The sequence below is a fragment of the Oncorhynchus gorbuscha genome, linkage group LG14 (genome assembly GCF_021184085.1).
Source record: "Oncorhynchus gorbuscha isolate QuinsamMale2020 ecotype Even-year linkage group LG14, OgorEven_v1.0, whole genome shotgun sequence".
NCBI lineage: Eukaryota > Metazoa > Chordata > Actinopteri > Salmoniformes > Salmonidae > Oncorhynchus > Oncorhynchus gorbuscha.
Window position 1 is genome coordinate 17845062 of NC_060186.1, and position 22841 is coordinate 17867902.

Below are 22841 nucleotides of genomic sequence, written 5' to 3' on the forward strand. Positions count from 1 at the left end.
TATGTATGTATGTATGTATGTATGTATGTATGTATGTATGTATGTATGTATGTATGTATGTATGTATGTATGTATGTATGTATGTATGTATGTATGTATGTATGTATGTATGTATGTATGTATGTATGTATGTATGTATGTATGTATGTATGTATGTATGTATGTATGTATGTATGTATGTATGTATGTATGTATGTATGTATGTATGTATGTATGTACAGGGATGCCTTCAGCATGTACAGCCTGTTTCCTCTCAGAGCCATACACTCTGTGGGTATGTAGGTCGTAAATTAGCATGTGTGTGTGAGAGTATGTAAATGTGTATGTGTTTCCACCTGTAAGTCCCCATGTTGTATATAATTATGGACTCGATTATCCAGGGAGCTGTTTAAAACACAGACATTTCGTGTGCCTAACAGCTGCTGCAGAACCTGACTTCTCTCTCTCTCTGTCTCTCTGTCTCTCTGTCTCTCTGTCTCTCTCGCTCTCTCTCTCTCGCTATCCCCCTCTCTCTCTCTCTCTCTCTCTGCCTCTCTCTCTCTCTCTGTCTCGCTCTCGCTCTCTCTCTTTAATATTTATATTTTTCCTTACATCTCCCCCCTTTTCCCCCCTCTCTTTCTTTCTCTATATCAATTCCATCTCTTTTCCTCACTTGCTCTCATTGTCCTGCTCTCTCCTTCCCCGTCTCCCTCTGCTTTCTCCTCCCCTCTCCCTCTGCTCTCTCTTTTCTCCTCTCCCTCTCTCCTTTCCCCCTTTCTCTCTACTCAAACCTCACTCCTGTAGCTCACTCTAGCTCCACATAGGGGAACTTACTTTCTCAGTAAAACATTAAACCACTCCAACAGGATTACCTGGTGGCATTTCTCGCTTTTCTATTCCTCCTCTCCTCATCCTCTTTCCACTGCGATCATAAGGAAAACACATTGTGATGTTGGACAATACAATTAGCCTTTAATTCCACCAGAGCTGCTGTTTTTGATTCCACTGCCCCGGTTTTCTCGGTCTTTTCACCAGCCTGTTGTTTTACATCAACTTTACAGGCAGAGAGAGAGCCATGAGGCTCTATGTCTATTTTATGTCTTTCTTTGTTGTGTTTTCAATTGAAGTAAGTTCTTTATCCTCGGGTTAGTAGTTATTAATACAATATTTATTATAACATTATTAAATCATGCTTTGAGTATGTGTTCGGAGAAACAGGAAGTGATGTGATAACCTTTGACCCCTGTGAGCACATCTTCCTGTCCCCCTCTTCTTATTAAATCCGGCTTTGATTGTGTACAGAGAGGAAGAGGATTTTCCAACTTAGTGGATAATCTGTCTCCTTGCGTTTTTTCATTGTTTTGCCCACCAATCAAGGAGTTTTTGTATGGAAGTCAATGGGAGAGTGTTACATTTTGTCAACAAAAAAATGTATTTGATCAAATAGAAGTTTCGTAATTCTCAAGTTGTTTTGAGTGCACTAATATAAGTAGGAAACATGACATATTCATGGCATGAGGCTAGTAGCATAGCCTCTCTCTCCATTGAATACAGGTTGTTGAAGTCAACAATCCTCGTCTAATATTCAGAAAAGCATTACAATAATGAGATGTCTCCACCAATCCAAAACTAAGGATAGGTTGGAGTTCGACAGCCCACCGTGCCGCTTTGTGGACAACGACTCCCATTGTTAGAGACGTGTATCTTGTGAGTATATCCATAGAAAAACAGGATGTGATGATAACCTTTGACCCCGTGCACCGTCTATTGTCTTCTCCCTCTCTGTAGGTGATAGCCCCTGAGGAAATAGTGGACCCCAATGTGGACGAGCACTCGGTGATGACCTACCTGTCCCAGTTTCCCAAATCCAAGCTGAAGCCTGGCGCCCCACTGCGCTCCAAGACTCTGCACCCTAAGAAGGCCAAGGCCTACGGACCAGGTGAGAGAGAGAGAGTGGGAACAACTGATTTCCTTCAAAGACTTCTTTAACTTCTTTATCTATAAATAAATAATCTGGGCTCCCGACAGGACTGAAATCTATAATATATAAACAACTATTGCAAAGCTCATATTCTGAGCTCGTCATTCAAAAATATGGTCCACAGATCTAAGTGATTCTGAACAACCCAAAAATATGACATTGGCATCCCATAATCCAAACCATCAATTTACACATTTTAAGTTTATTCATAGACTGTATTTAACACCAGGGAAATTGGCCCCAAATCCCAACTGTTCACTGTGTCCTCTAAATCAGGTAGACACGTTCCTCCATATGATGTGGGAGTGTCCTGTAGGTAAATCCCAACTGTTCACTGTGTCCTCTAAATCAGGTAGACACATTCCTCCATATGATGTGGGAGTGTCCTGTAGGTAAATGCTTCTGGGCAAAGTTACAAAATTAATTTCGAAGTGCATGAACGTAAATATCCAATGCTTTGCGTCTATTATGTTACTTAACGATGATAGCTCCTTGAATCTCTCAATCAATCAGAGATGATTTCTACTGGCAGGCAGCACTGCCGCCAAGAAGATGTGGTCTCTTAGATGATAATCACCTCACTCTCTCCTAACCGCCAGTGCATACAGTTATTATTGACAGTGAGAATGAATGGTGCTAGTCAATGGACAACATTGCTCAACATTGATATTATCCCTGGTTAGCCACTATTGGCATTAAAAAGCCAAACCTACCACTCTCTGCCAATTCATTTCCAGCAATATTGACCCTGTCTGTCTGTGTGGTGAGCATGTTTGTGTCTATGTCTCCGTGTGTGGCCAGTTGATGCGATAACCGTCTTGTGGGTTGACAGAAATACTTGCACTACAAAGTAAGCTTACCTGGCAGAAGTATATCATGCGTAAATATATAATTTGTATCTATTATTTGTTATTTTCAAACTTTTCCATGCAAATGGAAAAAATTATAAATGGGGGATTGTAAATGATGCAGACAACTACATTGATAGAAGCCACAATCTACAAGCAATATTAAAGCTGATCCACCCTCTAAAGAATACAAAGACAAAAATAACAATAACTTTGCCATGAAATGAGCAGCAGCAGTACAGAACCATTGCTAGACCGGGACGGCACATTCCTCACTCGCTAAATGCACCATTAAAGGGCCAGATGCACAAATAAAGAGCCAGATGCACAATTAAAGGGGGATCACACTCACTTTTACTTTTCTTCCCGGCCAAAACAAATGGCCTTGTAATGTAATTTAACCATCGATATTGTTTTTCTTTTCTTATCCTGTTGATACGGAATGTATTATAACTTAAACTCTGAATGTATTATAACTTAAACTCTGTATGTATTATAACTTAAACTCTGAATGTATTATAACTTAAACTCTGAATGTATTATAACTTAAACTCTGTATGTATTATAACTTAAACTCTGAATGTATTATAACTTAAACTCTGTATGTATTATAACTTAAACTCTGAATGTATTATAACTTAAACTCTGAATGTATTATAACTTAAACTCTGTATGTATTATAACTTAAACTCTGAATGTATTATAACTTAAACTCTGTATGTATTATAACTTAAACTCTGAATGTATTATAACTTAAACTCTGAATGTATTATAACTTAAACTCTGAATGTATTATAACTTAAACTCTGAATGTATTATAACTTAAACTCTGTATGTATTATAACTTAAACTCTGAATGTATTATAACTTAAACTCTGTATGTATTATAACTTAAACTCTGAATGTATTATAACTTAAACTCTGAATGTATTATAACTTAAACTCTGAATGTATTATAACTTAAACTCTGAATGTATTATAACTTAAACTCTGTATGTATTATAACTTAAACTCTGAATGTATTATAACTTAAACTCTGTATGTATTATAACTTAAACTCTGAATGTATTATAACTTAAACTCTGAATGTATTATAACTTAAACTCTGTATGTATTATAACTTACACCTTACAGTGAAATGCTTACTTACAAGCCCCAAACCAACAGAGAAGTAAAAACAAAATACGGATAAGAATAAGAGATAAAAGTAACATGTTATTAAAGAGGAGTAGTGAAAAAAACAATAGTTGAGATAGTACAGTTGAAGTCAGAAGTTTACATACACCTTAGCCAAATACATTTAAACTCAGTTTTTTTTTACAATTCCTTCCATTTAATCCCAGTAAAAAAATCACTGTCTTAGGTCAGTTAGGATCACTACTTTATTTTAAGAATGTGAAATGTCACAATAATAGTAGAGAGAATGATTTATTTCAGTTTTTATTTCTTTCATCACTTTCCCAGTGGGTCAGAAGTTTACACTCAATTAGTATTTGGTAGCATTGCCTTTACATTGTTTATCTTGGTTTTGTTACGATTTTCTTCCGTCGAAGGAGAGTCGGAACAAAATGCAGCGTGGTCATTTTCATACATGTTTAATAATGATGAAAAACAAACAATACAAAAACAACAAACGTAACGTGAAAACCTACACAGCCTATCTGGTGCCAACAAACACAGAGACAGGAACAATCACCCACCAAACACTCAAAGAATATGGCTGCCTAAATATGGTTCCCAATCAGAGACAACGATAATCACCTGCCTCTGATTGAGAACCGCCTCAGGCAACCATAGACTTTTCTAGACAACCCTACTTAGCCACAATCCCAATACCCACTAAAACCCCTAGACAAAACACACCACAAAATAAACACATGTCACACCCTGGACCAACCAAAAGAATAAAGAAAACACAGAATACTAAGACCAGGGCGTGACAGGGTTAAAACGTTTTGAGTAGCCTTCAACATGCTTCCCACAATAAGTTGGGTGAATTTTGGCCCATTCCTCCTGACAGGGCTGGTGTAACTGAGTCCGGTTTGTAGGCCTCCTTGCTCGCACACACTTTTTCAGTTCTGCCCACAAATGTTCTATATGATTGAGGTCAGGTCTTTGTGATGGCCACTCCAATACCTTGACTTTGTTGTCCTTAAGCCATTTCGTCCTTAAGCCATTTGGAAGATCCATTTGCGACCAAGCTTTAACTTCCTGACTGATGTCTTGAGTTGGGATGGTGTGCAAGCATCCCCCTTTTTCCTCCAAACATAATGATTGGCAATAAGGCCAAACAGTTCTGTTTTTGTTTCATCAGACCAGAGAACATTTCTCCAAAAAGTACGATCTTCGTCCCCATGTGCGATTGCAAAACGTAGTCTGGCTTTTTTTATGGCAGTATTGGAGCAGTGGCTTCTTCCTTGCTGAGCAGCCTTTCAGGTGATATCGAAATAGGATTAGTTTTACTGTGGATAAAAATACTTTTGTACCAGTTTCCTCCAGCATCTTCACAAGGTCCTTTGCTGTTGTTCTGGGATTGATTTGCACTTTTCGCACCAAAGCACGTTCATCTGTAGGAGACAGAACGCGTCCTGAGCGGTATGACGGCTGCGTGGTCCCATGGTGTTTATACTTGTGTACTATTGTTTGTACAGATGAATGTGGTACCTTCAGGCATTTGGAAATTGCTCTCAAGGATGAACCAGACTTGTGGAGGTCTACAATTTTTTTTTCTGAGGTCTTGGCTGATTTATTTAGATTTTCCCACAATGTCAAGCAAAGAGGCTCTGAGTTTGACCTTGAAATACATCCACAGGTACATCTTCAATTGACTCAAATTATGTCAATTAGCGTATCAGAAGCTTCTAAAGCCATGACATCATTTTCTGCAATTTTCCAAGCTGTTTAAAGGCACAGTAAACTTAGTGCATGTAAACTTCTGACCCACTGGAATAGTGATACAGTGAATTACAAGTGAAATAATCTGCCTGTAAACAATTGTTGGACAAATTACGTGTCATGCACAAAGTAGATGTCCTACTGTAGTTTGTTAACAAGAAATTTGTGGAGTGGTTGAAAAACAAGTTTTAATGACTCCAACCTAAGTGTATGTAAACTTCCAACTTCAACTGTATGTACATGTAGGTAGAGTTAAATAAAGTGACTATGCATAGATGACAACAGAGAGTGGCAGTGGTGGGGAGGGGGAGGGGCAATGTGAATAGTCTGGGTAGCCATTTGACTAGATATTCAGGAGTCTTATGGCTTGGGGGTAGAAGCTGTTGAGAAGCCTCTTGGACCTAGACTTGGTGCTCCGGTACCGCTTGCAGTGTGGTAGCAGCGAGAACAGTCTATGACTAGCTTGGCTGGAGTCTTTGACATTTTTTAGGGCCTTCCTCTAAACACTGATTGGTAAAGAAGTCCTGGATGGCAGGAAGCTTGGCCCCAGTGATGTACTGGGCCGTAGGCACTACCCTCTGTAGCGCCTTGTGGTCGGAGGCCGAGCAGTTGCCATACCAGCCAGTGATGGAACCAGTCAGGATGCTCTCGATGGTGCAGCTGTAGAACCTTTTGAGGATCTGAGGACCCATTCCAAATCTTTTCAGTCTCCTGAGGGCGAATTGGGTTTTGTCCCACCTGCTTCACGACGGTCATGGTGTGCTTGGACCACTGCAATAAAAAAATAACAAAACAAATAAAACATAGGTAAACAACAGACTTCCTTAACAATCTACATCTTCTAAAGGCTCAATCGCCCAAAGGCCTTCTGTTTATTCCGTGTTTTTATATATGAGGTGCAAGAATTATTGTTGTTTCATCCTGTTCACATCTGTCAGCACAGAATAAGTGACAGAGGGCTCTTACATCTCCATCCTTTCCCCCGCCAGGTATTGATCCCAGAGGTAACACGGTGCTGAAGCCGGCTGAGTTCATCGTGGAGACAGTGGAGGCGGGGCTAGGGGAGGTGCTGGTCTATGTGGAGGACTCAGAGGGACACACAGAGGAGGTGGGGCACTCTCACTCACATGAACCCTTAGCTCCTCAATCCCTTACTCCTCCATCCTGAAGATGCTGTTCGTTTGCCCAATTTGCTGTTCTCTCACCTTTTCTCCCGTCTCGCCCCTCTCTTTCTGTTCCAGGCCAGAGTGATCCCCAACAATGACAAGAACAGGACGTACTCTGTCATCTACCTACCCAAAGTGGAGGGCCTTCACAAGGTAACGCACTTACAGTACCTGTATTTACATACTTAAATATTTTGAATTTTAGTTGATAAACTTCAGTAGTATGGGATTTCCGCCAGTGGTCTAACAGGGGTCTATGCGTGTTCTTTTCCCCAGGTGAAGGTGATGTTCGCTGGGCAGGACATAGACAGGAGTCCCTTCGTAGTGAGTGTGTCCAAGGCCATGGGAGACCCCAACAAGGTGCAGGCCAGAGGACCAGGACTGGAGCCTGTAGGCAACGTGGCTAACAAGCCGACCTACTTCGACATCTACACAGCAGGTAACACACACATACACATCTGGGGAGGACCATGTTCATGGTATGGAAGTAGATCATCTAGCTACCTTCCCTATTGAAATCCCCTAGTTTCATCAATAGGGTTGTAAGTAAATCTAAGGATCTTTTAGAGTGATCATTAGCTTTGCAATATTAGCTGATATGTATTCCTTCAATCATGATGACAAAGTACATGTATGTATTTGTTCTCTCTATCGTCATCCAGTGTTATGTCCATTTCTGTCCCCTGAACACACAGTAGAAGGTGTTAGCAAATCTCTTTTTGTCCTCAGGTGCCGGTGCTGGAGACGTGGGTGTGATCATTGTGGACTCCCAGGGCAGAAGAGACACCGTGGAGATCATTCTGGAAAACAAGGGGGACAGTATTTTCCGTTGTACCTATTGCCCTATCCTGAAGGGGCCTCATGTTATCTACGTGACGTTTGCTGGGCAGCAGATACCCAGAAGCCCTTTCACTGTCCACATCTCAGAGGGTAACACACACACACATGCCTGTGACATGATGCCTCACACACACACACACACACACACACACACACACACACACACACACACACACACACACACACACACACACACACACACACACACACACACACACACACACACACACACACACACACACACACACACACACACACACACACACACACACACACACACACACACACACACACACAGATTTTATTGATCGTACTGATTTTTTATAGTAATCCACTATCTGACTCCCTCCCTCTCTTTCTAATCTGAGTAATATTGAGTTTTAATGCCTAGACTGACCTCACTACTAAACATTTGATCTCCATAACAGACAGTGATAACCTGCCTTAACCTCTCTGAACCACCCATACCGGATCCGGGATAATTGTCATCAGCAACGCTGAATAGCATAGCGCCACAGTCAAATAATATTACTAGAAAAAATTAATATTCATGAAATCACAAGTGCAACATTGCAAAACACAGTTTAGCCTTTTGTTAATCCACCTGTCGTCTCAGATTTTGAAATTATGCTTTACAGCGAAAGCAATACAAGCGTTTGTGTAAGTTTATCGATCACTCGACAAAACAATAAGTACACTTAGCATCAGGTAACTTGGTCACGAAAATCAGAAAAGCAATCAAACTAATTGTTTACCTTTGATGATCTTCGGATGTTTTCACTCACGAGACTAAGATATTTTTTATATCCAAATACCTCCGTTAGTTTGGTGCGTTATGCCCAGGAATCCACCGGAAAGAGCGGTCACGACAACGCAGACAAAAATTCCAAATGATATCCATAAAGGCCACAGAAAAATGTCAGATGTTTTTTATAATCAATCCTCAGGGTGTTTTTCAAATATCTATTCGATAATATATCGACAGTTGGCTTTTCACTTGGACCGGGAGTAACAATGGCCACCTTGCTCTTTTGCGCACAACTCACTCTGAGAGCCCCCACCTATCCACTTACGCAATGTAGTCGTTCACGCTCATTCTTCAAAATAAAAGCCTGAAACTATGTCTAAAGACTGTTGACACCTTGAAGAAGCAATAGGAAAAGGAATCTGGTTGATATCCCTTTAAATGGAGCAATGGGAGGCTATGGGACATGGAGTTTTAAATAGAAGCCACTTCCTGGTTTGATTTTTTCAGGGTTTCGCCTGCAATATCAGTTCTGTTATACTCACAGAAAATATTTTGACAGTTTTGACAGTCCTGAGAAATAGGCTGTTTACTTTGGGAACGTTATTTTTCCAAACATAAAAATACTGCCCCCTAGCTTCAAGAGGATAACATACAGGCCCCCGACATGGTCTGAAGTCTTTTGGGTTATTCTGAAAATTGTTGGGTTAGAGTTGGTGAACCCTTGGTTTGTGGGAGGACCTTGGATGGGTTCTGAGTGTTGGAGCAGCAGGGTTCTAAGCTGTGGGTTCTGGTGGTTCTCCAGAGTGACCTGTCCTGTTCCTGCGTGTGTGTCATGTTGTTGTTGTTCCTCCATGCAGCTCCACCGAGCGCCCTGCCCCCTGGCTCTCCGGTGCAGATAGTGCCTCAGTCCATATGCACCCCACCCACAGACAAGGCCAAGAGAGTGCCCCCCCCAACACCGCCCAAACCCAGGCGACCAAGTTAGTACAGGCCTGCCCGTGGAGGAGAGACTGGAGCCTGCCTGCGCCAGCCTGGTCCCCCCTAAACTCAAAACTATACCCCCAACCCCCGTGATGCACCGCACCAGGGGTCCCCAGCTTGATGGCATGTGCTGGCGCTTAGCCCTCTGTGGCTTCACCCCCCCTTCAAACCAGGCAGCTTCCAAACAGAGAGAATGAGAGGGAATGAGTGAGTTTGTAACTGAAAGAAGAAATGAAAGGATGAGGGAGAGAGAATGCAAGAATGAAAGAAAAGTAAGAGAGTGAATGGGAGAAAGAAATGCAGTTCCTCCTCATTTTAACAATAGAGGCAGCACCATCCATCCAGGTGGTTGGCTGGTTTTGGACGGTCACCTTTACAGACGCTCAGGAGTTCTTCAACACACAGAGGTCACACACTTACAGTACATCACCTTCTTCAAAATTACAAGTACATTGGTCTTCCAACATTGTCTTATTGCAATAATCTTTGAATACTGCATATCAAAAAAGTGATCAAATAATCCCACACACATTAATTTCTATCCAGTTTGTAGCTCACTTTGGCTCAATATCCTGTACCACGTGATTTGATTTCTTCCACGTGTGACGTTAAATTGACTTGGACGATTTAGAACCGAACTAAATGAGTAACAACACCCATGAATGAACAAAAATTGATTTTAACAAAACAACAGCATCATAGTGTACCATAACACAGTTTTTTTTTAAACCCAGAAACAAACAATCCTGTTCAAGTCAAACGAAAATCGATTATCTTAACTTTTGACCTTTGATTCATTGGACGAGAGCGAACGTCAGCGTGACCGTCCAGACGTGTGTGAGTCTTACATACCTCATTACACTGTCTACTTGTCATCCTCATTTTCATCCCCCTCCAGACCAAAGCAATCGCTCTGTGTTCAGTCAGCCATTTACAACTTTACATTTTCTGACTAACACTGAACATGCAAATGCTCCTCCATTTGTAGCTTAATGTTAACCTGACATTTCTGAAAGCTTTTTCATAACAAAACAAAACAATAACATTGTTTGTCTTCATAACCCACTTTAATAAGCCTCTCTATCAAGAGGTTTTCCATCAATCTATTTCACTTTTCATCCAGTTATTTTATTAAGTTGTTTCCCATATTTTTCTTTTGGTCATCTCTAAACTTGTCTCTAAACATCTCTAAAATAAAATGATGATGAATTGGGAGAGTTAGCTGGTTATTTCTTCCTAATTTCACAAAATTACTGTAATGTTTTCTGTGGCCAAGGCATTTTTACAGTCCTATTACAGCACTGGTAATTAGCTAATTGAAAGCCTGCAGCATCATAACTCAAGATGTTAGCATAGTTATGCTAGCTACTTTTCCTTGGAATGTTTTGCCATCTAACTAGAGGTTCGCCGTGTAACATCATTGTATTCAAGCCCATAGAAATGATTTCAACACGTCTTATTGTTTTCATTTGGACTTATCCATTCAAGCCCAGTGTCTTACAGTAACCCGCCTTTGTTCTCTGTCTAGCTGTTCTGCAGGTTTATAACTCCTGTTCAATGTCCATCTCTCCTGTTGCTTCTTCCCTGGTAGCCTATGCAGACTGTAGCCCATGCAGACTGTAGCCCATGCAGACTGTAGCCCATGCAGACTGTAGCCCATGCAGACTGTAGCCCATGCAGACTGTAGCCCATGCAGACTGTAGCCCATGCAGACTGTAGCCCATGCAGACTGTAGCCCATGCAGACTGTGCTTCATGACCCACCGACTAACTAACAGCCAACCTCTGCCGCAGCCTGTGTGTGTGAGTGTGTATCCTGTTGTCTTCTTGTCTAACCACGTTACCCCTCGGTGGTCCCACAGCCAGCAACCCCAACATGTGCCGGGCCTCAGGGAGAGGTCTGCAGCCTAAGGGAGTGAGGGTGAAAGAGGTGGCCGACTTCAAGGTCTACACCAAGGGAGCCGGCAGCGGAGAGCTCAAGGTCACTGTCAAGGGGCCAAGTGAGTGTGTGGATATGAGTGTAATCTTTCATGTTGTTTATGACTTGTCACCACATTCATTTACTGGTTTCATAAGGGCATAAATACTCTTCATGAAATGTAATGCTTTTCAATGGTCTAGTTGTGATAGGAAAGCTACTGTATGCTCTGGCTAGCCTTTGACCTCTGAGCTGCTGTGTGTGACCCTTGTGTGACCTGTTTGTGACCCCCTCAGAGGGACTAGAGGAGCCTGTGAAGGTGCGTGACGTGGGAGACGGGGTGTATGAGTGTGACTACTACCCCATCATGACTGGCAAATACACCATCACCATCACCTGGGGCGGACAGACCATCCCACGCAGGTACAACCATGTCCTCCCCCCTATTCTGCTGTGGGCACAACCACATGAAAGTTACAAAGGCAATGTGCTCAACCATTAAGGGCTTTACAGGGGTGTCCTGGAAGGACAGATGTTGAAATAGCTTAAAAAAGCCAAAATGACCTGTGATGAGTCATGTTATGAAGCGTACATTCCTGCATTCCTTGGAGTTTAATGGTTGGGGGGAAGGGGGTGGAACTGGAAATATCACTGCTGCCCAACATCAATTACGTGAATTTTACATGACATTACAGTCAATGGGGCTATAAAGGATTCCTGTTTGACGAGACCACCCCTGACTGTATGTGTGTCTATGTATGTATGTGTCTGCATTAACGTGTGTGTGTGTGTGTTTCCTGTAGCCCGTTTGAGGTGGGGGTGAGTGAGGACGTGGGGTCCCAGAAGGTGAGGGCGTGGGGGCCGGGCCTGGAGACAGGCATGGTGGGGAAGTCAGCTGACTTTGTGGTGGAGGCCATCGGCACAGAGGTGGGAACTCTGGGTAAGTTTGACGGCTGTTAGAAGAGAAAGACACAGGATTATACTATTGGACTGTTTTCCATTGAAATTCTGGCATGACTGTCAGGCAATTTATGTCCAAGCAGACACACACACACACACACACACACACACACACACACACACACACACACACACACACACACACACACACACACACACACACACACACACACACACACACACACACACACACACACACACACACACACACACACACACACACACACACACACACACACACACACACACACAATAGTTATTAGTTGGAGAGTTGGAGAGATTAAAGCCCACATTTTGGGGGTCACTTGTCACGGAAACCAGCGCAAGGCCTGAGGGCTTCCTGTTCCTGTCACATGATCAGTCTGACCTGCCAGCTGAGGGAAAAGGTCATGACCCCTGATGGTTCACCTTATCACAGTTATTATACGAATTAGGATGAATTTACTCTTCTTTCTCTGTCTTCTACCTCTATCGACAACAAAACCAACCTGCCAATATTACTTAGTCTGTTGCCATCTATGCCTGTTTGCCTCTTTGTTGCCAGTGTATCTGTGTGCATTTCTGTGTGTGTGTGAGCTTATATCTCTACCCACCTCTATATAATGTGTACCTATATCTCTCTCCCTGTCCCTGTTCATCCCCAGGTTTCTCCATCGAGGGCCCGTCGCAGGCTAAGATAGAGTGTGATGATAAGGGCGACGGGTCATGTGACGTACGTTACTGGCCCACGGAGCCTGGCGACTACGCTGTTCACGTCATCTGTGACGACGAGGACATCAAGGACAGCCCCTTTATGGCCCACATCCTCCTCACAGCCAATGACGTGTTCCCTGAGAAGGTTAGACCCCACCCCTTCACATTTACCCCACCAGCTTGCCAGCCTGCAGAACGAGAATATGAAAGTGACGTAACAGTAAGAGAATGGTGACATACTGCAATAGTGATGTAATAATGACATAAAGGCTACATAAGGATGACATAACAGCGTTATAAATGCCTTCTACTTGCAGGTGAAGAGCTATGGCCCAGGTCTGGAACCGATTGGCTGCATTGTCAACAAACCAGCAGAGTTCACCATTGATGCAAGTGGAGCCGGCAGGGGCCAGCTGAAGATATACGCCCAGGATGCAGAGGGCTTCCCCATCGACATCCAGATCACAGAGAACGGAGACAGCACCTTCCTCTGTGTCTACATTCCCACCAAGCCCATCAAACACACCATCATTATCACCTGGGGAGAGGTCAACGTCCCCAACAGTCCCTTCAGGGTAAGGCTGACCACCCAACTCTAACAGACTGTAATCAAATACCTGTTAGAGCAGGGCTCTCCAACCCTGTTCCTGGAGAGAGACCCTCCTGTAGGTTAGATACACATACAGTCCACACGTACAGTATGTCACTTACAGCGTTCTATTGCAAAGGCCGTGCATTTCCAAAGATAGTATACAGCTTTGTACAATGTTATAGCGCTGGTAAGGTATGGTCATTGCTGTGTGTGTGTGTGTGTGTGTGTGTGTGTGTGTGTGTGTGTGTGTGTGTGTGTGTGTGTGTGTGTGTGTGTGTGTGTGTGTGTGTGTGTGTGTGTGTGTGTGTGTGTGTGTGTGTGTGTGTGTGTGTGTGTCAGGTGACCATTGGAGAGGGCAGCCACCCAGAGAATGTGAAGGTGTATGGTCCAGGTGTGGAGAAGTCAGGCCTGAAGGCCAACGAGCCCACCTACTTCACTGTGGACTGCAGCGAGGCAGGTCAAGGTGAGATGCAACAGAGAAATATAACACATAGAAGGGTCTTCACTACTCATCTTTGTAGCTGATAGTTTGGGTGTTGTTGAGTGGGTTCTAACACTGATGAGTATTTTGTTGCCATCTGCCTTCTCAGTGTTAAACAATGTTACTTGCGTTATTCCACTCCAATGTTCATCCCCTAGCTGAATTCCCTAATCCCGGACCCCTTCACTCCCATTCCCATTCCTCAGGGGATGTCAGTATTGGCATAAAGTGTGCTCCCGGCGTGGTGGGTCCGGCAGAGGCTGACATCGACTTTGACATCATCAAGAATGACAACGACACGTTCACGGTGAAGTACATGCCCCCCGGCCCCGGACGCTACACCATCATGGTGCTGTTCGCTGACCACGTGAGAGAAAGAGAAACTACGCCACCATTTTTAGCTTCATTATTATGAAACCAAACAATAACAATGACCTTCCCACTTTGACCCTTGACACAGGAAATACCCATCAGCCCTTTCAGGATCAAGGTGGACCCCTCCCATGACGCTAACAAGGTGAGGGCGGAGGGACCCGGACTCAACAAGACAGGTGAGACTTCTAGTAGCCATGACAACAAGCCACCGACATGGCCAATAGAGCAACATCACATAAAACTATGATGATAATAATGACTTTAGAGATACAAAACAATGGATATCAATGTCCAATTCTGGTATTTTAATTAATTCTATGCTAATGACTGTTAATGCACCTGATTAGTAGATCAGTTGTATTGATCATGAATATCCCTCTGTGTGACAACGTCTAGGTGTGGAGGTAGGTAAGCCCACCCACTTCACCATCTACACCAAGGGAGCGGGCAAGGCCAAGCCTGAAGTGCACTTCACCGGAGCAGCCAAAGGGGACGCCGTTCGAGACTTTGAGATCATTGACAACCATGACTATTCCTACACCGTGCGCTACACTGCAGTGCAACAGGTATGTAACCATGACTACTCCTACACCGTGCGCTACACTGCAGTGCAACAGGTATGTAACCATGACTACTCCTACACCGTGCGCTACACTGCAGTGCAACAGGTATGTAACCATGACTACTCCTACACCGTGCGCTACACTGCAGTGCAATAGGTATGTAACCATGACTACTCCTACACCGTGCGCTACACTGCAGTGCAACAGGTATGTAACCATGACTACTCCTACACCGTGCGCTACACTGCAGTGCAACAGGTATGTAACCATGACTACTCCTACACTGTGCACTACACTGCAGTGCAACAGGTATGTAACCATGACTACTCCTACACCGTGTGCTACACTGCAGTGCAACAGGTATGTAACCATGACTACTCCTACACTGTGCACCACACTGCAGTGCAACATGCATGTAACCATGACTACTCCTACACCGTGCACTACATTGCAGTGCAACAGGTATGTAACCATGACTACTCCTACACTGTGCGATACACTGCGGTGGAACAGGTATGTAACCATGACTACCCCTACACTGTGCGCTACATTGCAGTGCAACATGTATGTAACCATGACTACTCTTACACTGTGCACTACACTGCGGTGCAACAGGTATGTAACCATGACTACTCCTACACTGTGAGCTACACTGGAGTGCAACAGGTATGTAACCATGGCTACTCCTACAGCGTGTGCTACACTGCAGTGCAACAAGTATGTAACCATGGCTACTCCTACACCGTGCACTACACTGCAGTGCACATATGTTCAGTATGTCCATATGTCATAATATAACATAACAACTCATTCATCTTTTCTCTCTCTCTCTCTCTCTCTCTCTCTCTCTCTCTCTCTCTCTCTCAATCTCTCTCTCTCTCTCTCTCTCTCTCTCTCTCTCTCTCTCTCTCTCTCTCTCTCTCTCTCTCTCCATCTCCCATATCCTCTCTCTCTCTCTTTCTCTCTCTCCCTCCCTCTTTCCCCACCATATCGCCCTCTGTCTCTCCCTCTCTCATATCTCTCCCTCTCTCTCGCTCTCCCTCTCTCCCCCTCTCACCCTTTCTTTCTCTCTCTCTCTATCTCTCTCTCTCTCTCTCTCTCTCTCTCTCTCTCTCTCTCTCTCTCTCTCTCTCTCTCTCTCTCTCTCTCTCTCTCTCTCTCCCCCTCTCACCCTTTCTCCCTCTCTCTCTCTCTCTCTCTCTCTCTCTCTCTCTCTCTCTCTCTCTCTCTCTCTCTCTCTCTCTCTCTCTCTCTCTCTCTCCCTCTCTCTCTCTCCCTTTCTCCCTCTCTCTGTCTGTCGCTCCCTCTCTCAGGGTAACATGTCTATCTCAATCTGCCACGGCGGTGACCCCATTCCCAAGAGCCCCTTCAACATCACTGTGGCTCCGCCCCTTGACCTTAACAAGGTCAAAGTTCAGGGGTTGAACAACAGTGAGTAGCCCCCCCCCCACACACACACACGTACTGTCATTTTACTAAGAAACTGACCAGGAAATAACCACTGTTCATCACATGGAAGAGTGTGACCTTATGACCTCCAACACACTTGTCTACCCCAGAACACACAGCCATAGATAATACGTTGGAATTCTTCTGACAGTTACTACCTTTAAGAAGAAATATATGAAATCAACTGGCCCTCCCTCGTGATATTCAATACTGCCAAGGAATAATTTGGCCGATGCACCAAGGACAGTATAGTATTTGTTTTGTGTGATGGCTTGGCTCCATAGTCATATAGAAAATAATTATGATCCCCTAGGTATCTAATCATTCCAGTCTGTTCAATTCAAATCTATTGTTTTCACTTTGGTGCCAAACAGGAATGTAGGCTATAGCCCGGCCTGATACCCTGTGTGTGTGTGTGTTCGTGTGTGTGTGTGTGTGTGTGTGACCTACAGAGGTCGACGTTGGGAAGGATCAGGAGTTCACAGTGAGCACGCACGGCGCCGGTGGTCAGGGCAAGATGGATGTGAAGATCACCTCGCCCTCTCGTCGGCCAATCCCCTGCAAGCTGGAGTCTGACACGGCCAACGAAGTGCACACTGTGAAGTACATTCCCCCTGAGGAGGGACCCTACAAAGTGGACATCAGCTATGATGGGAACCCTGTGCCTGGGAGCCCTTTCACTGTGGAGGGGGTGATGCCCCCTGACCCCTCAAAGGTAGGATACACCTGAGACGAACACACACACACACACACACACACACACACACACACACACACACACACACACACACACACACACACACACACACACACACACACACACACACACACACACACACACACACACACACACACACACACACACACACACACACACACACACACACACACACACAACCTGTGTACAGTAAGCACTGTAGAATACAGATCACCAAAGGATTATGTGGATAAAGCTAGTGGGTTTTAGACTTTGAGCTATGCTGGAAGGAATGTTCAGACATTTCACAACACTGTACTGCTCTGTCGAGCGATTGGTCCAGTCTGCATGGGGTTAACAACTGCCAGAGAGGGTCTAACTCAAAACCCAGGGTGTCCTATCTTAGTAGTGAGTATCTCCTCACCCATCTCTCTGCCCCTTTTTCCATCTCCCGTTCACACACAGACAGGTCCAGGAGCAGTAGAAGTGTAATACAGTGATAATGAAACATATTCATCACTCTGATCACCTGGGGGCTGTTTGATTTGGCCAAGACTCATCCAGAGAGTACCAATCATTAACCAATGTCAGCAGATGTGTGTTTGTGTGTGAGAGAGAGAAAGAGAGAGCGAGTATGTGTGTGTATACATGTGCGTGTGTGTGTTCCCTTTGGTCACAGTTAGATGAGTCAGGCGGTGAGGTCACTGCTGTCCCATGTGGGACTGGGGCTGTTGGTACATAGCACACCTGACCCCCTTCACCAGATATTCCTCAATCCCCCCTCATACACCATCACTCTCTGAAAGCATTACTGGGAGGGTTTAGAATGTGCCGGTCATGCAGAGAAGGAACTGAAATAGTTATTGTGGTCATGGACATATGCATTTTTCACGTTGGTCAGATGCAGTCATCTTTCAAAAATTTCTCAGATGAGACTCCTGTTACTTCTTCACTTCTGATGGCTCTATTACTGAAATTCAATAGAGCTTAATATTGCATACTCCATTTTATTTGTAACATAGAGCACCCATTTTAGATCTAATCACCCCCTCTGAGCTGTCTAATGGTTTCTCCCCCCTGCTGTCTCTCAGGTGCGTGCGTATGGCCCAGGCCTCCAGGGGGGCATGGTGGGCAAGGCGGCCCCCTTCGCCATTGACACCAAGGGTGCGGGCACCGGCGGGCTGGGCCTGACCGTGGAGGGGCCATGCGAGGCCAAGATCGAGTGCCAGGACAACGGCGATGGCTCCTGCTCTGTCTCCTACCTGCCAACAGAGCCCGGCGAATACGCCATCAACATCCTGTTTGCCGAGCAGCACATCCCCGGCTCCCCCTTCAAGGCCATGGTACAGTCTGTGTTTGACCCCAGTAAGGTCACAGCAAGTGGGCCAGGCTTGGAGAGAGGGAAGGTCAACGAGGCAGGGTCGTTCGTAGTGGACTGCTCCAAGGCTGGGGAGGCCGAGCTGACCATTGAGATTATTTCCGATTCGGGGTCGAAGGCGGAGGTGCGTGTTCAGAACAACAGTGATGGGACCTATTCTATCACGTACATCCCACAGTTCCATGGCATGTATACTATCACCATTAAATACGGGGGCCACGCCGTGCCCAAGTTCCCCGCCCGTGTGCAGGTGGACCCAGCCGTGGATACCAGCGGGGTGAAGGTGTACGGACCAGGAGTGGAACCCAGAGGTAAGACCATTCACAAATGTAGATAATCATCGTCATCATCGTCATCATCATCATGATGATGACGGATAATAGGCTTTTCACTTTGAATGTTTTTCGCTGAATCTAGATGGGGCTTTTCAGAACTCAGGCTTCGTTTCACATATCTGATGTAGAATTCAAAAAGGATTTCAGCTGAATAGCTTCTGAGTGAGTCAAACAGGTTTAGGACTTATAAAGGCGACCTGTAGTTAACAAAAGACCCAGTCTATAGCCTACTTTCTTAACAGTACAGAAGAGATTTCTTCAGAGAGAAAAGGGCCATGAATAATATGAATCAAGAAGTTGATTCTTACGGTGAGAGAATAGGCTGCTATTTTGGACATAGTCTCTGTGTTATTGTGGATGGATCTTGCCGTCCTCCCTCTCTCACTGCTAGTTTAACCCTTGACTGAGTTCAGGCCAGCCATTACATCAAACACAGGGTGAATGTCACAGTAAAGCAAAATAAACCAAGAGCCCTGGCCAAGAGACGTCCATCTCCTCTCGATTCCTCTGTCATTTCATTCCATTGTGATTCAAAGCACAACGGCAGTCTTTCCTGCCTCTATTACACCCCATGCTGTCTCTCTCTCTGTCTCTCTGTCTCTCTGTCTCTCTGTCTCTCTCTCTCTCTCTCTCTCTCTCTCTCTCTCTCTCTCTCTCTCTCTCTCTCTCTCTCTCTCTCTCTCTCTCTCTCTCTCTCTCTCTCTCTCTCTCTCTCTTTCAATTCAGTATACTTTATTTACATGGAAAGTAAACACTTACATTGTCAAAGTAAACATATATCGACGATGGTCAGAGCAATATACTAGACTGTAATTCATTCTTAAGAGTTTAAGCCGTTGGCAAAACAGACAGTCGAGGAAAAAGGTTTTGAAGTGTCTGTCCCATGTCTAGGAGATATAGGAAAGCTCAGGAAATATAATGAAGCAATGATACTGATAGTGATACTCATATTAGAAGCAATTACAACAAATAATAATTAAGAGTAGGTTGATATGAATAATCATACTATACTTCTCACTGGCTGTCTCTCACATTGTGGAAGGAGGCCACACATTTGGCTGATAAAACACAGCGTTTGAGTTTTTAACCAATAATGTATTTAATGTATTTGAATAATGTAAATAATGAATTTGTTGTTTTATAATTTTGGGAAGAATATATTTCTTATGTCAGAATATCTGTCACAGTCTGACAGAAAATACTGTTCTGTCTCTTCCTCTTCCTGGGTGAAGAACAAGCTCTTCCTGTCCTCTCTGAGCAGCCAGGTTTGCCTGTGATGACTGGTCTCTATGGCCAGGCTGTGCTCACTCAGTCTGTACATACAGTAGTTAGTGTTTTCCTCAGTTTTCAGATAGTCAGATAGTCTGCCACTGTGTACTGTTTGTTAAGAACTAAATAGCATTGAAGTTTACTTTGATTATTTGTGGGGGTTTTTCCCAATTGGTGCTATTTTTCTTTTTGCCCTGTGATAATGTGGTTGGGCTAGATGCTGTCCGGAGGATTTGTTGGGTTGGTAGTGGTTAGTGAATTGAGCCTCAGGACCACCTGGCTGACGAGACCCTTCTCTGTGGTGGTCACCTGACAGTTGAGGGCTTTGTAGTGGTAGGAGCGGGGTCACTTGTTAAGAAATTATTATACAATTTGGTAGGTCTTTTTTTGGATATCAATCAGAAGAGCGAATTGGCCTAATTCTGTTCTTCATGCGTTGTTTGTAGTTTTTCTCTGTACTCTTAGGATGCTCTTAGAGAATCCTCATGCAGTGTTTCAATTGGGCGTTTGTCCCATTTGTCAAATTCTTGTTTTAGAAGCGGACCCCGCACTTCCCTGCCATATAGTGCAATTGTTTCTGTTGTTGATTTGAATATTTTGAGCCAAATCCTAATTGGTATGTCTAATTTGATAGATATTTTAATGACAGAGAAAGCCCTACCTTGCTTTGTCTTCAAGTTCATTCACAGCCAAGTTGAAGTTCACTGTGGAGCCCAGTAAAAATGGATATCGGTTTTCCCCGACATCTGGATAGAATGTTTGTCTTTTTGAGATTGACTGTCAAGGCCCAGGTCTGACAGAACTGTTGCAGATAACCTAGTTGTTGCTGTAACTCATATTTTGCGGGGGACAGCAGCACCATGTCTGCATACAGGAGGCATTTTATTTCTGTGTTGTTAAGAGTGAGACCGTGGGCTGTTGATTGTTCTAGTTTTAAAAAATATATATATTAAATAGACTTGAGCTTCGGTTGTTCAACTGTTTCCCTCTGCGTCCTTGGGAAAATAAATGTGTAAGTTTATTTCCAATGCTGACTGCACAGTTGTTATTTCTACACATTGATTTGAGGACGTCACACAGTATGCTTTTCTACTCACACCACTTTCGATTCATTTCAGAAAAATGTCTTCACGCCCAAAGTGAATCAAAGGCTTTTTGGAAATCCACAAAGCAAGAGAAATGTTTTGTTTTGATTCTCATGTTTAACATTTAGGGTGTGTAGGGTATACATGTGGTCTGAAGTTTGATCATTTGGTAGGAATTCAATTCAATTTTTGCTCAGAACATTGTGTAGTAATATGCTGTTCGTGATGGCGCAGAGTATTTTTGCCAGGTTTCTGTTGACACAAATGCCACGGTAATTCTTTGGATCAAATTTGCCTCCATTTTTCATTTTTAGTCCTTGGTTCCAGATGTCAGGGGAATAGCCTACACTCAAAACCTGGTTAATGGAGTGTGGCAGTGCTAAATTTGTGGTCTGTGAATTTGATAAATTCTCTCTCTCTCTCTCTCTCTCTCTCTCTCTCTCTCTCTCTCTCTCTCTCTCTCTCTCTCTCTCTCTCTCTCTCTCTCTCTCTCTCTCTCTCTCTCTCTCTCTCTCTCTCTCTCCTTTGCTATCTCCCTCTGTCCTTTCTCTCCCACTCCTATTCTCTCTCCCCTATCTCTTTCTGTCCGTAGAGGAAGGAAAATAAACTGACGATTAGCCGTAGCGACCTGACCACAGCTTGACTGACATTACTGCCCTGCACAGCCCTGTCTGGCTTTGATTAGACTTGGACGATCCTGATTGGCCATGTCTGACTGTGAGGGGTTGTGATTGCTTTGTGATTGGTTGGTTGTGTTCCTGATTGGCAGTGATTGGCTGGGCTTTTAAAGCCATTGGAATTGATACTGCAGACGTGCGGCTGTCAATGGAGGTTTGTGTTAACTCAGACAGACCTGCTGTCGAATTAGTCTCAGCTTAGATCCCAAGGGAAAAGTTAGAGATAGACATCGAGAAGAGAGAGAGAAAGAGAAATGTGTGTCTATCACATGGAGAGAAAATAATTGTGATCAGAGTGCAGGAGGCTGCTGAGGGGAGGATGGCTCATAATAATGGCCAGAACGGAGCAAATGGAATGGCATCAAACACTTGGAAACTGTGTTTGATGTATATGATACCATTTCCACAAGCCCGTTCTCCCAAATTAAGGTGCCACCAACCTCCTGTGGATCAGAGAACGAGGGACAAAGACAGAGGTACAGACAGACAGGCAGCCAGCCAGCCAGATAGACACATCACCTGTGAAAGACAGACAAAACAACCAAGCTCCACATACATACTGTATCTGTGTTGTCCACAGGGGTCCTGAGGGAGGTGACCACCCATTTCATCGTGGATGCCCGTGCCAAGAGCAAGACCGGGGGCAGCCATGTCAAGGCCCGCATCGTCAACCCTACAGGCGCCAACACAGACGCCTACATCACTGACAAGGGGGAAGGCACCTACAGAGTGGAATACGCTGCCTACGAGGATGGTAAGGCTGAGGCATGCATCTGCACCGATAATGTGATGTACATTCTATCTAGAGAACATTATGATGGATGAAGCAGAATATCAGGCACAATGTATTATCTGCCATATGTGAAGCCAAAGCTCATAGGAAAGTCATTAGATTGCCTTTGATTGTATTGTACCTGAATGAGCCCACAGCC

The 22841-nt window shown here is 44.1% G+C and overlaps 1 protein-coding gene across 10 annotated transcripts in view; it reads left to right on the plus strand.

Annotated features, from left to right (window-relative positions):
* Window positions 1-22841, plus strand: part of LOC123994583 (filamin-C-like) — an 85714-nt gene that overhangs the window by 45356 nt on the left and 17517 nt on the right. For 5 of the 10 annotated variants that reach the window (XM_046297351.1, XM_046297352.1, XM_046297353.1 and 2 more), the window contains exons 4-22: window positions 1768-1918; window positions 6693-6811; window positions 6945-7022; window positions 7146-7308; window positions 7599-7799; window positions 9315-9437; window positions 11300-11437; window positions 11652-11778; window positions 12159-12295; window positions 12960-13153; window positions 13326-13583; window positions 13940-14063; window positions 14288-14448; window positions 14542-14632; window positions 14853-15022; window positions 16333-16450; window positions 16921-17183; window positions 18257-18854; window positions 22490-22663. In XM_046297351.1, the coding sequence (XP_046153307.1) occupies window positions 1768-1918; window positions 6693-6811; window positions 6945-7022; window positions 7146-7308; window positions 7599-7799; window positions 9315-9437; window positions 11300-11437; window positions 11652-11778; window positions 12159-12295; window positions 12960-13153; window positions 13326-13583; window positions 13940-14063; window positions 14288-14448; window positions 14542-14632; window positions 14853-15022; window positions 16333-16450; window positions 16921-17183; window positions 18257-18854; window positions 22490-22663 (3388 nt within the window). The remainder of the gene's footprint in view (window positions 1-1767; window positions 1919-6692; window positions 6812-6944; window positions 7023-7145; window positions 7309-7598; window positions 7800-9314; window positions 9438-11299; window positions 11438-11651; window positions 11779-12158; window positions 12296-12959; window positions 13154-13325; window positions 13584-13939; window positions 14064-14287; window positions 14449-14541; window positions 14633-14852; window positions 15023-16332; window positions 16451-16920; window positions 17184-18256; window positions 18855-22489; window positions 22664-22841) is intronic. The other 5 variants (XM_046297354.1, XM_046297356.1, XM_046297360.1 and 2 more) reach the window with 1 other exon arrangement.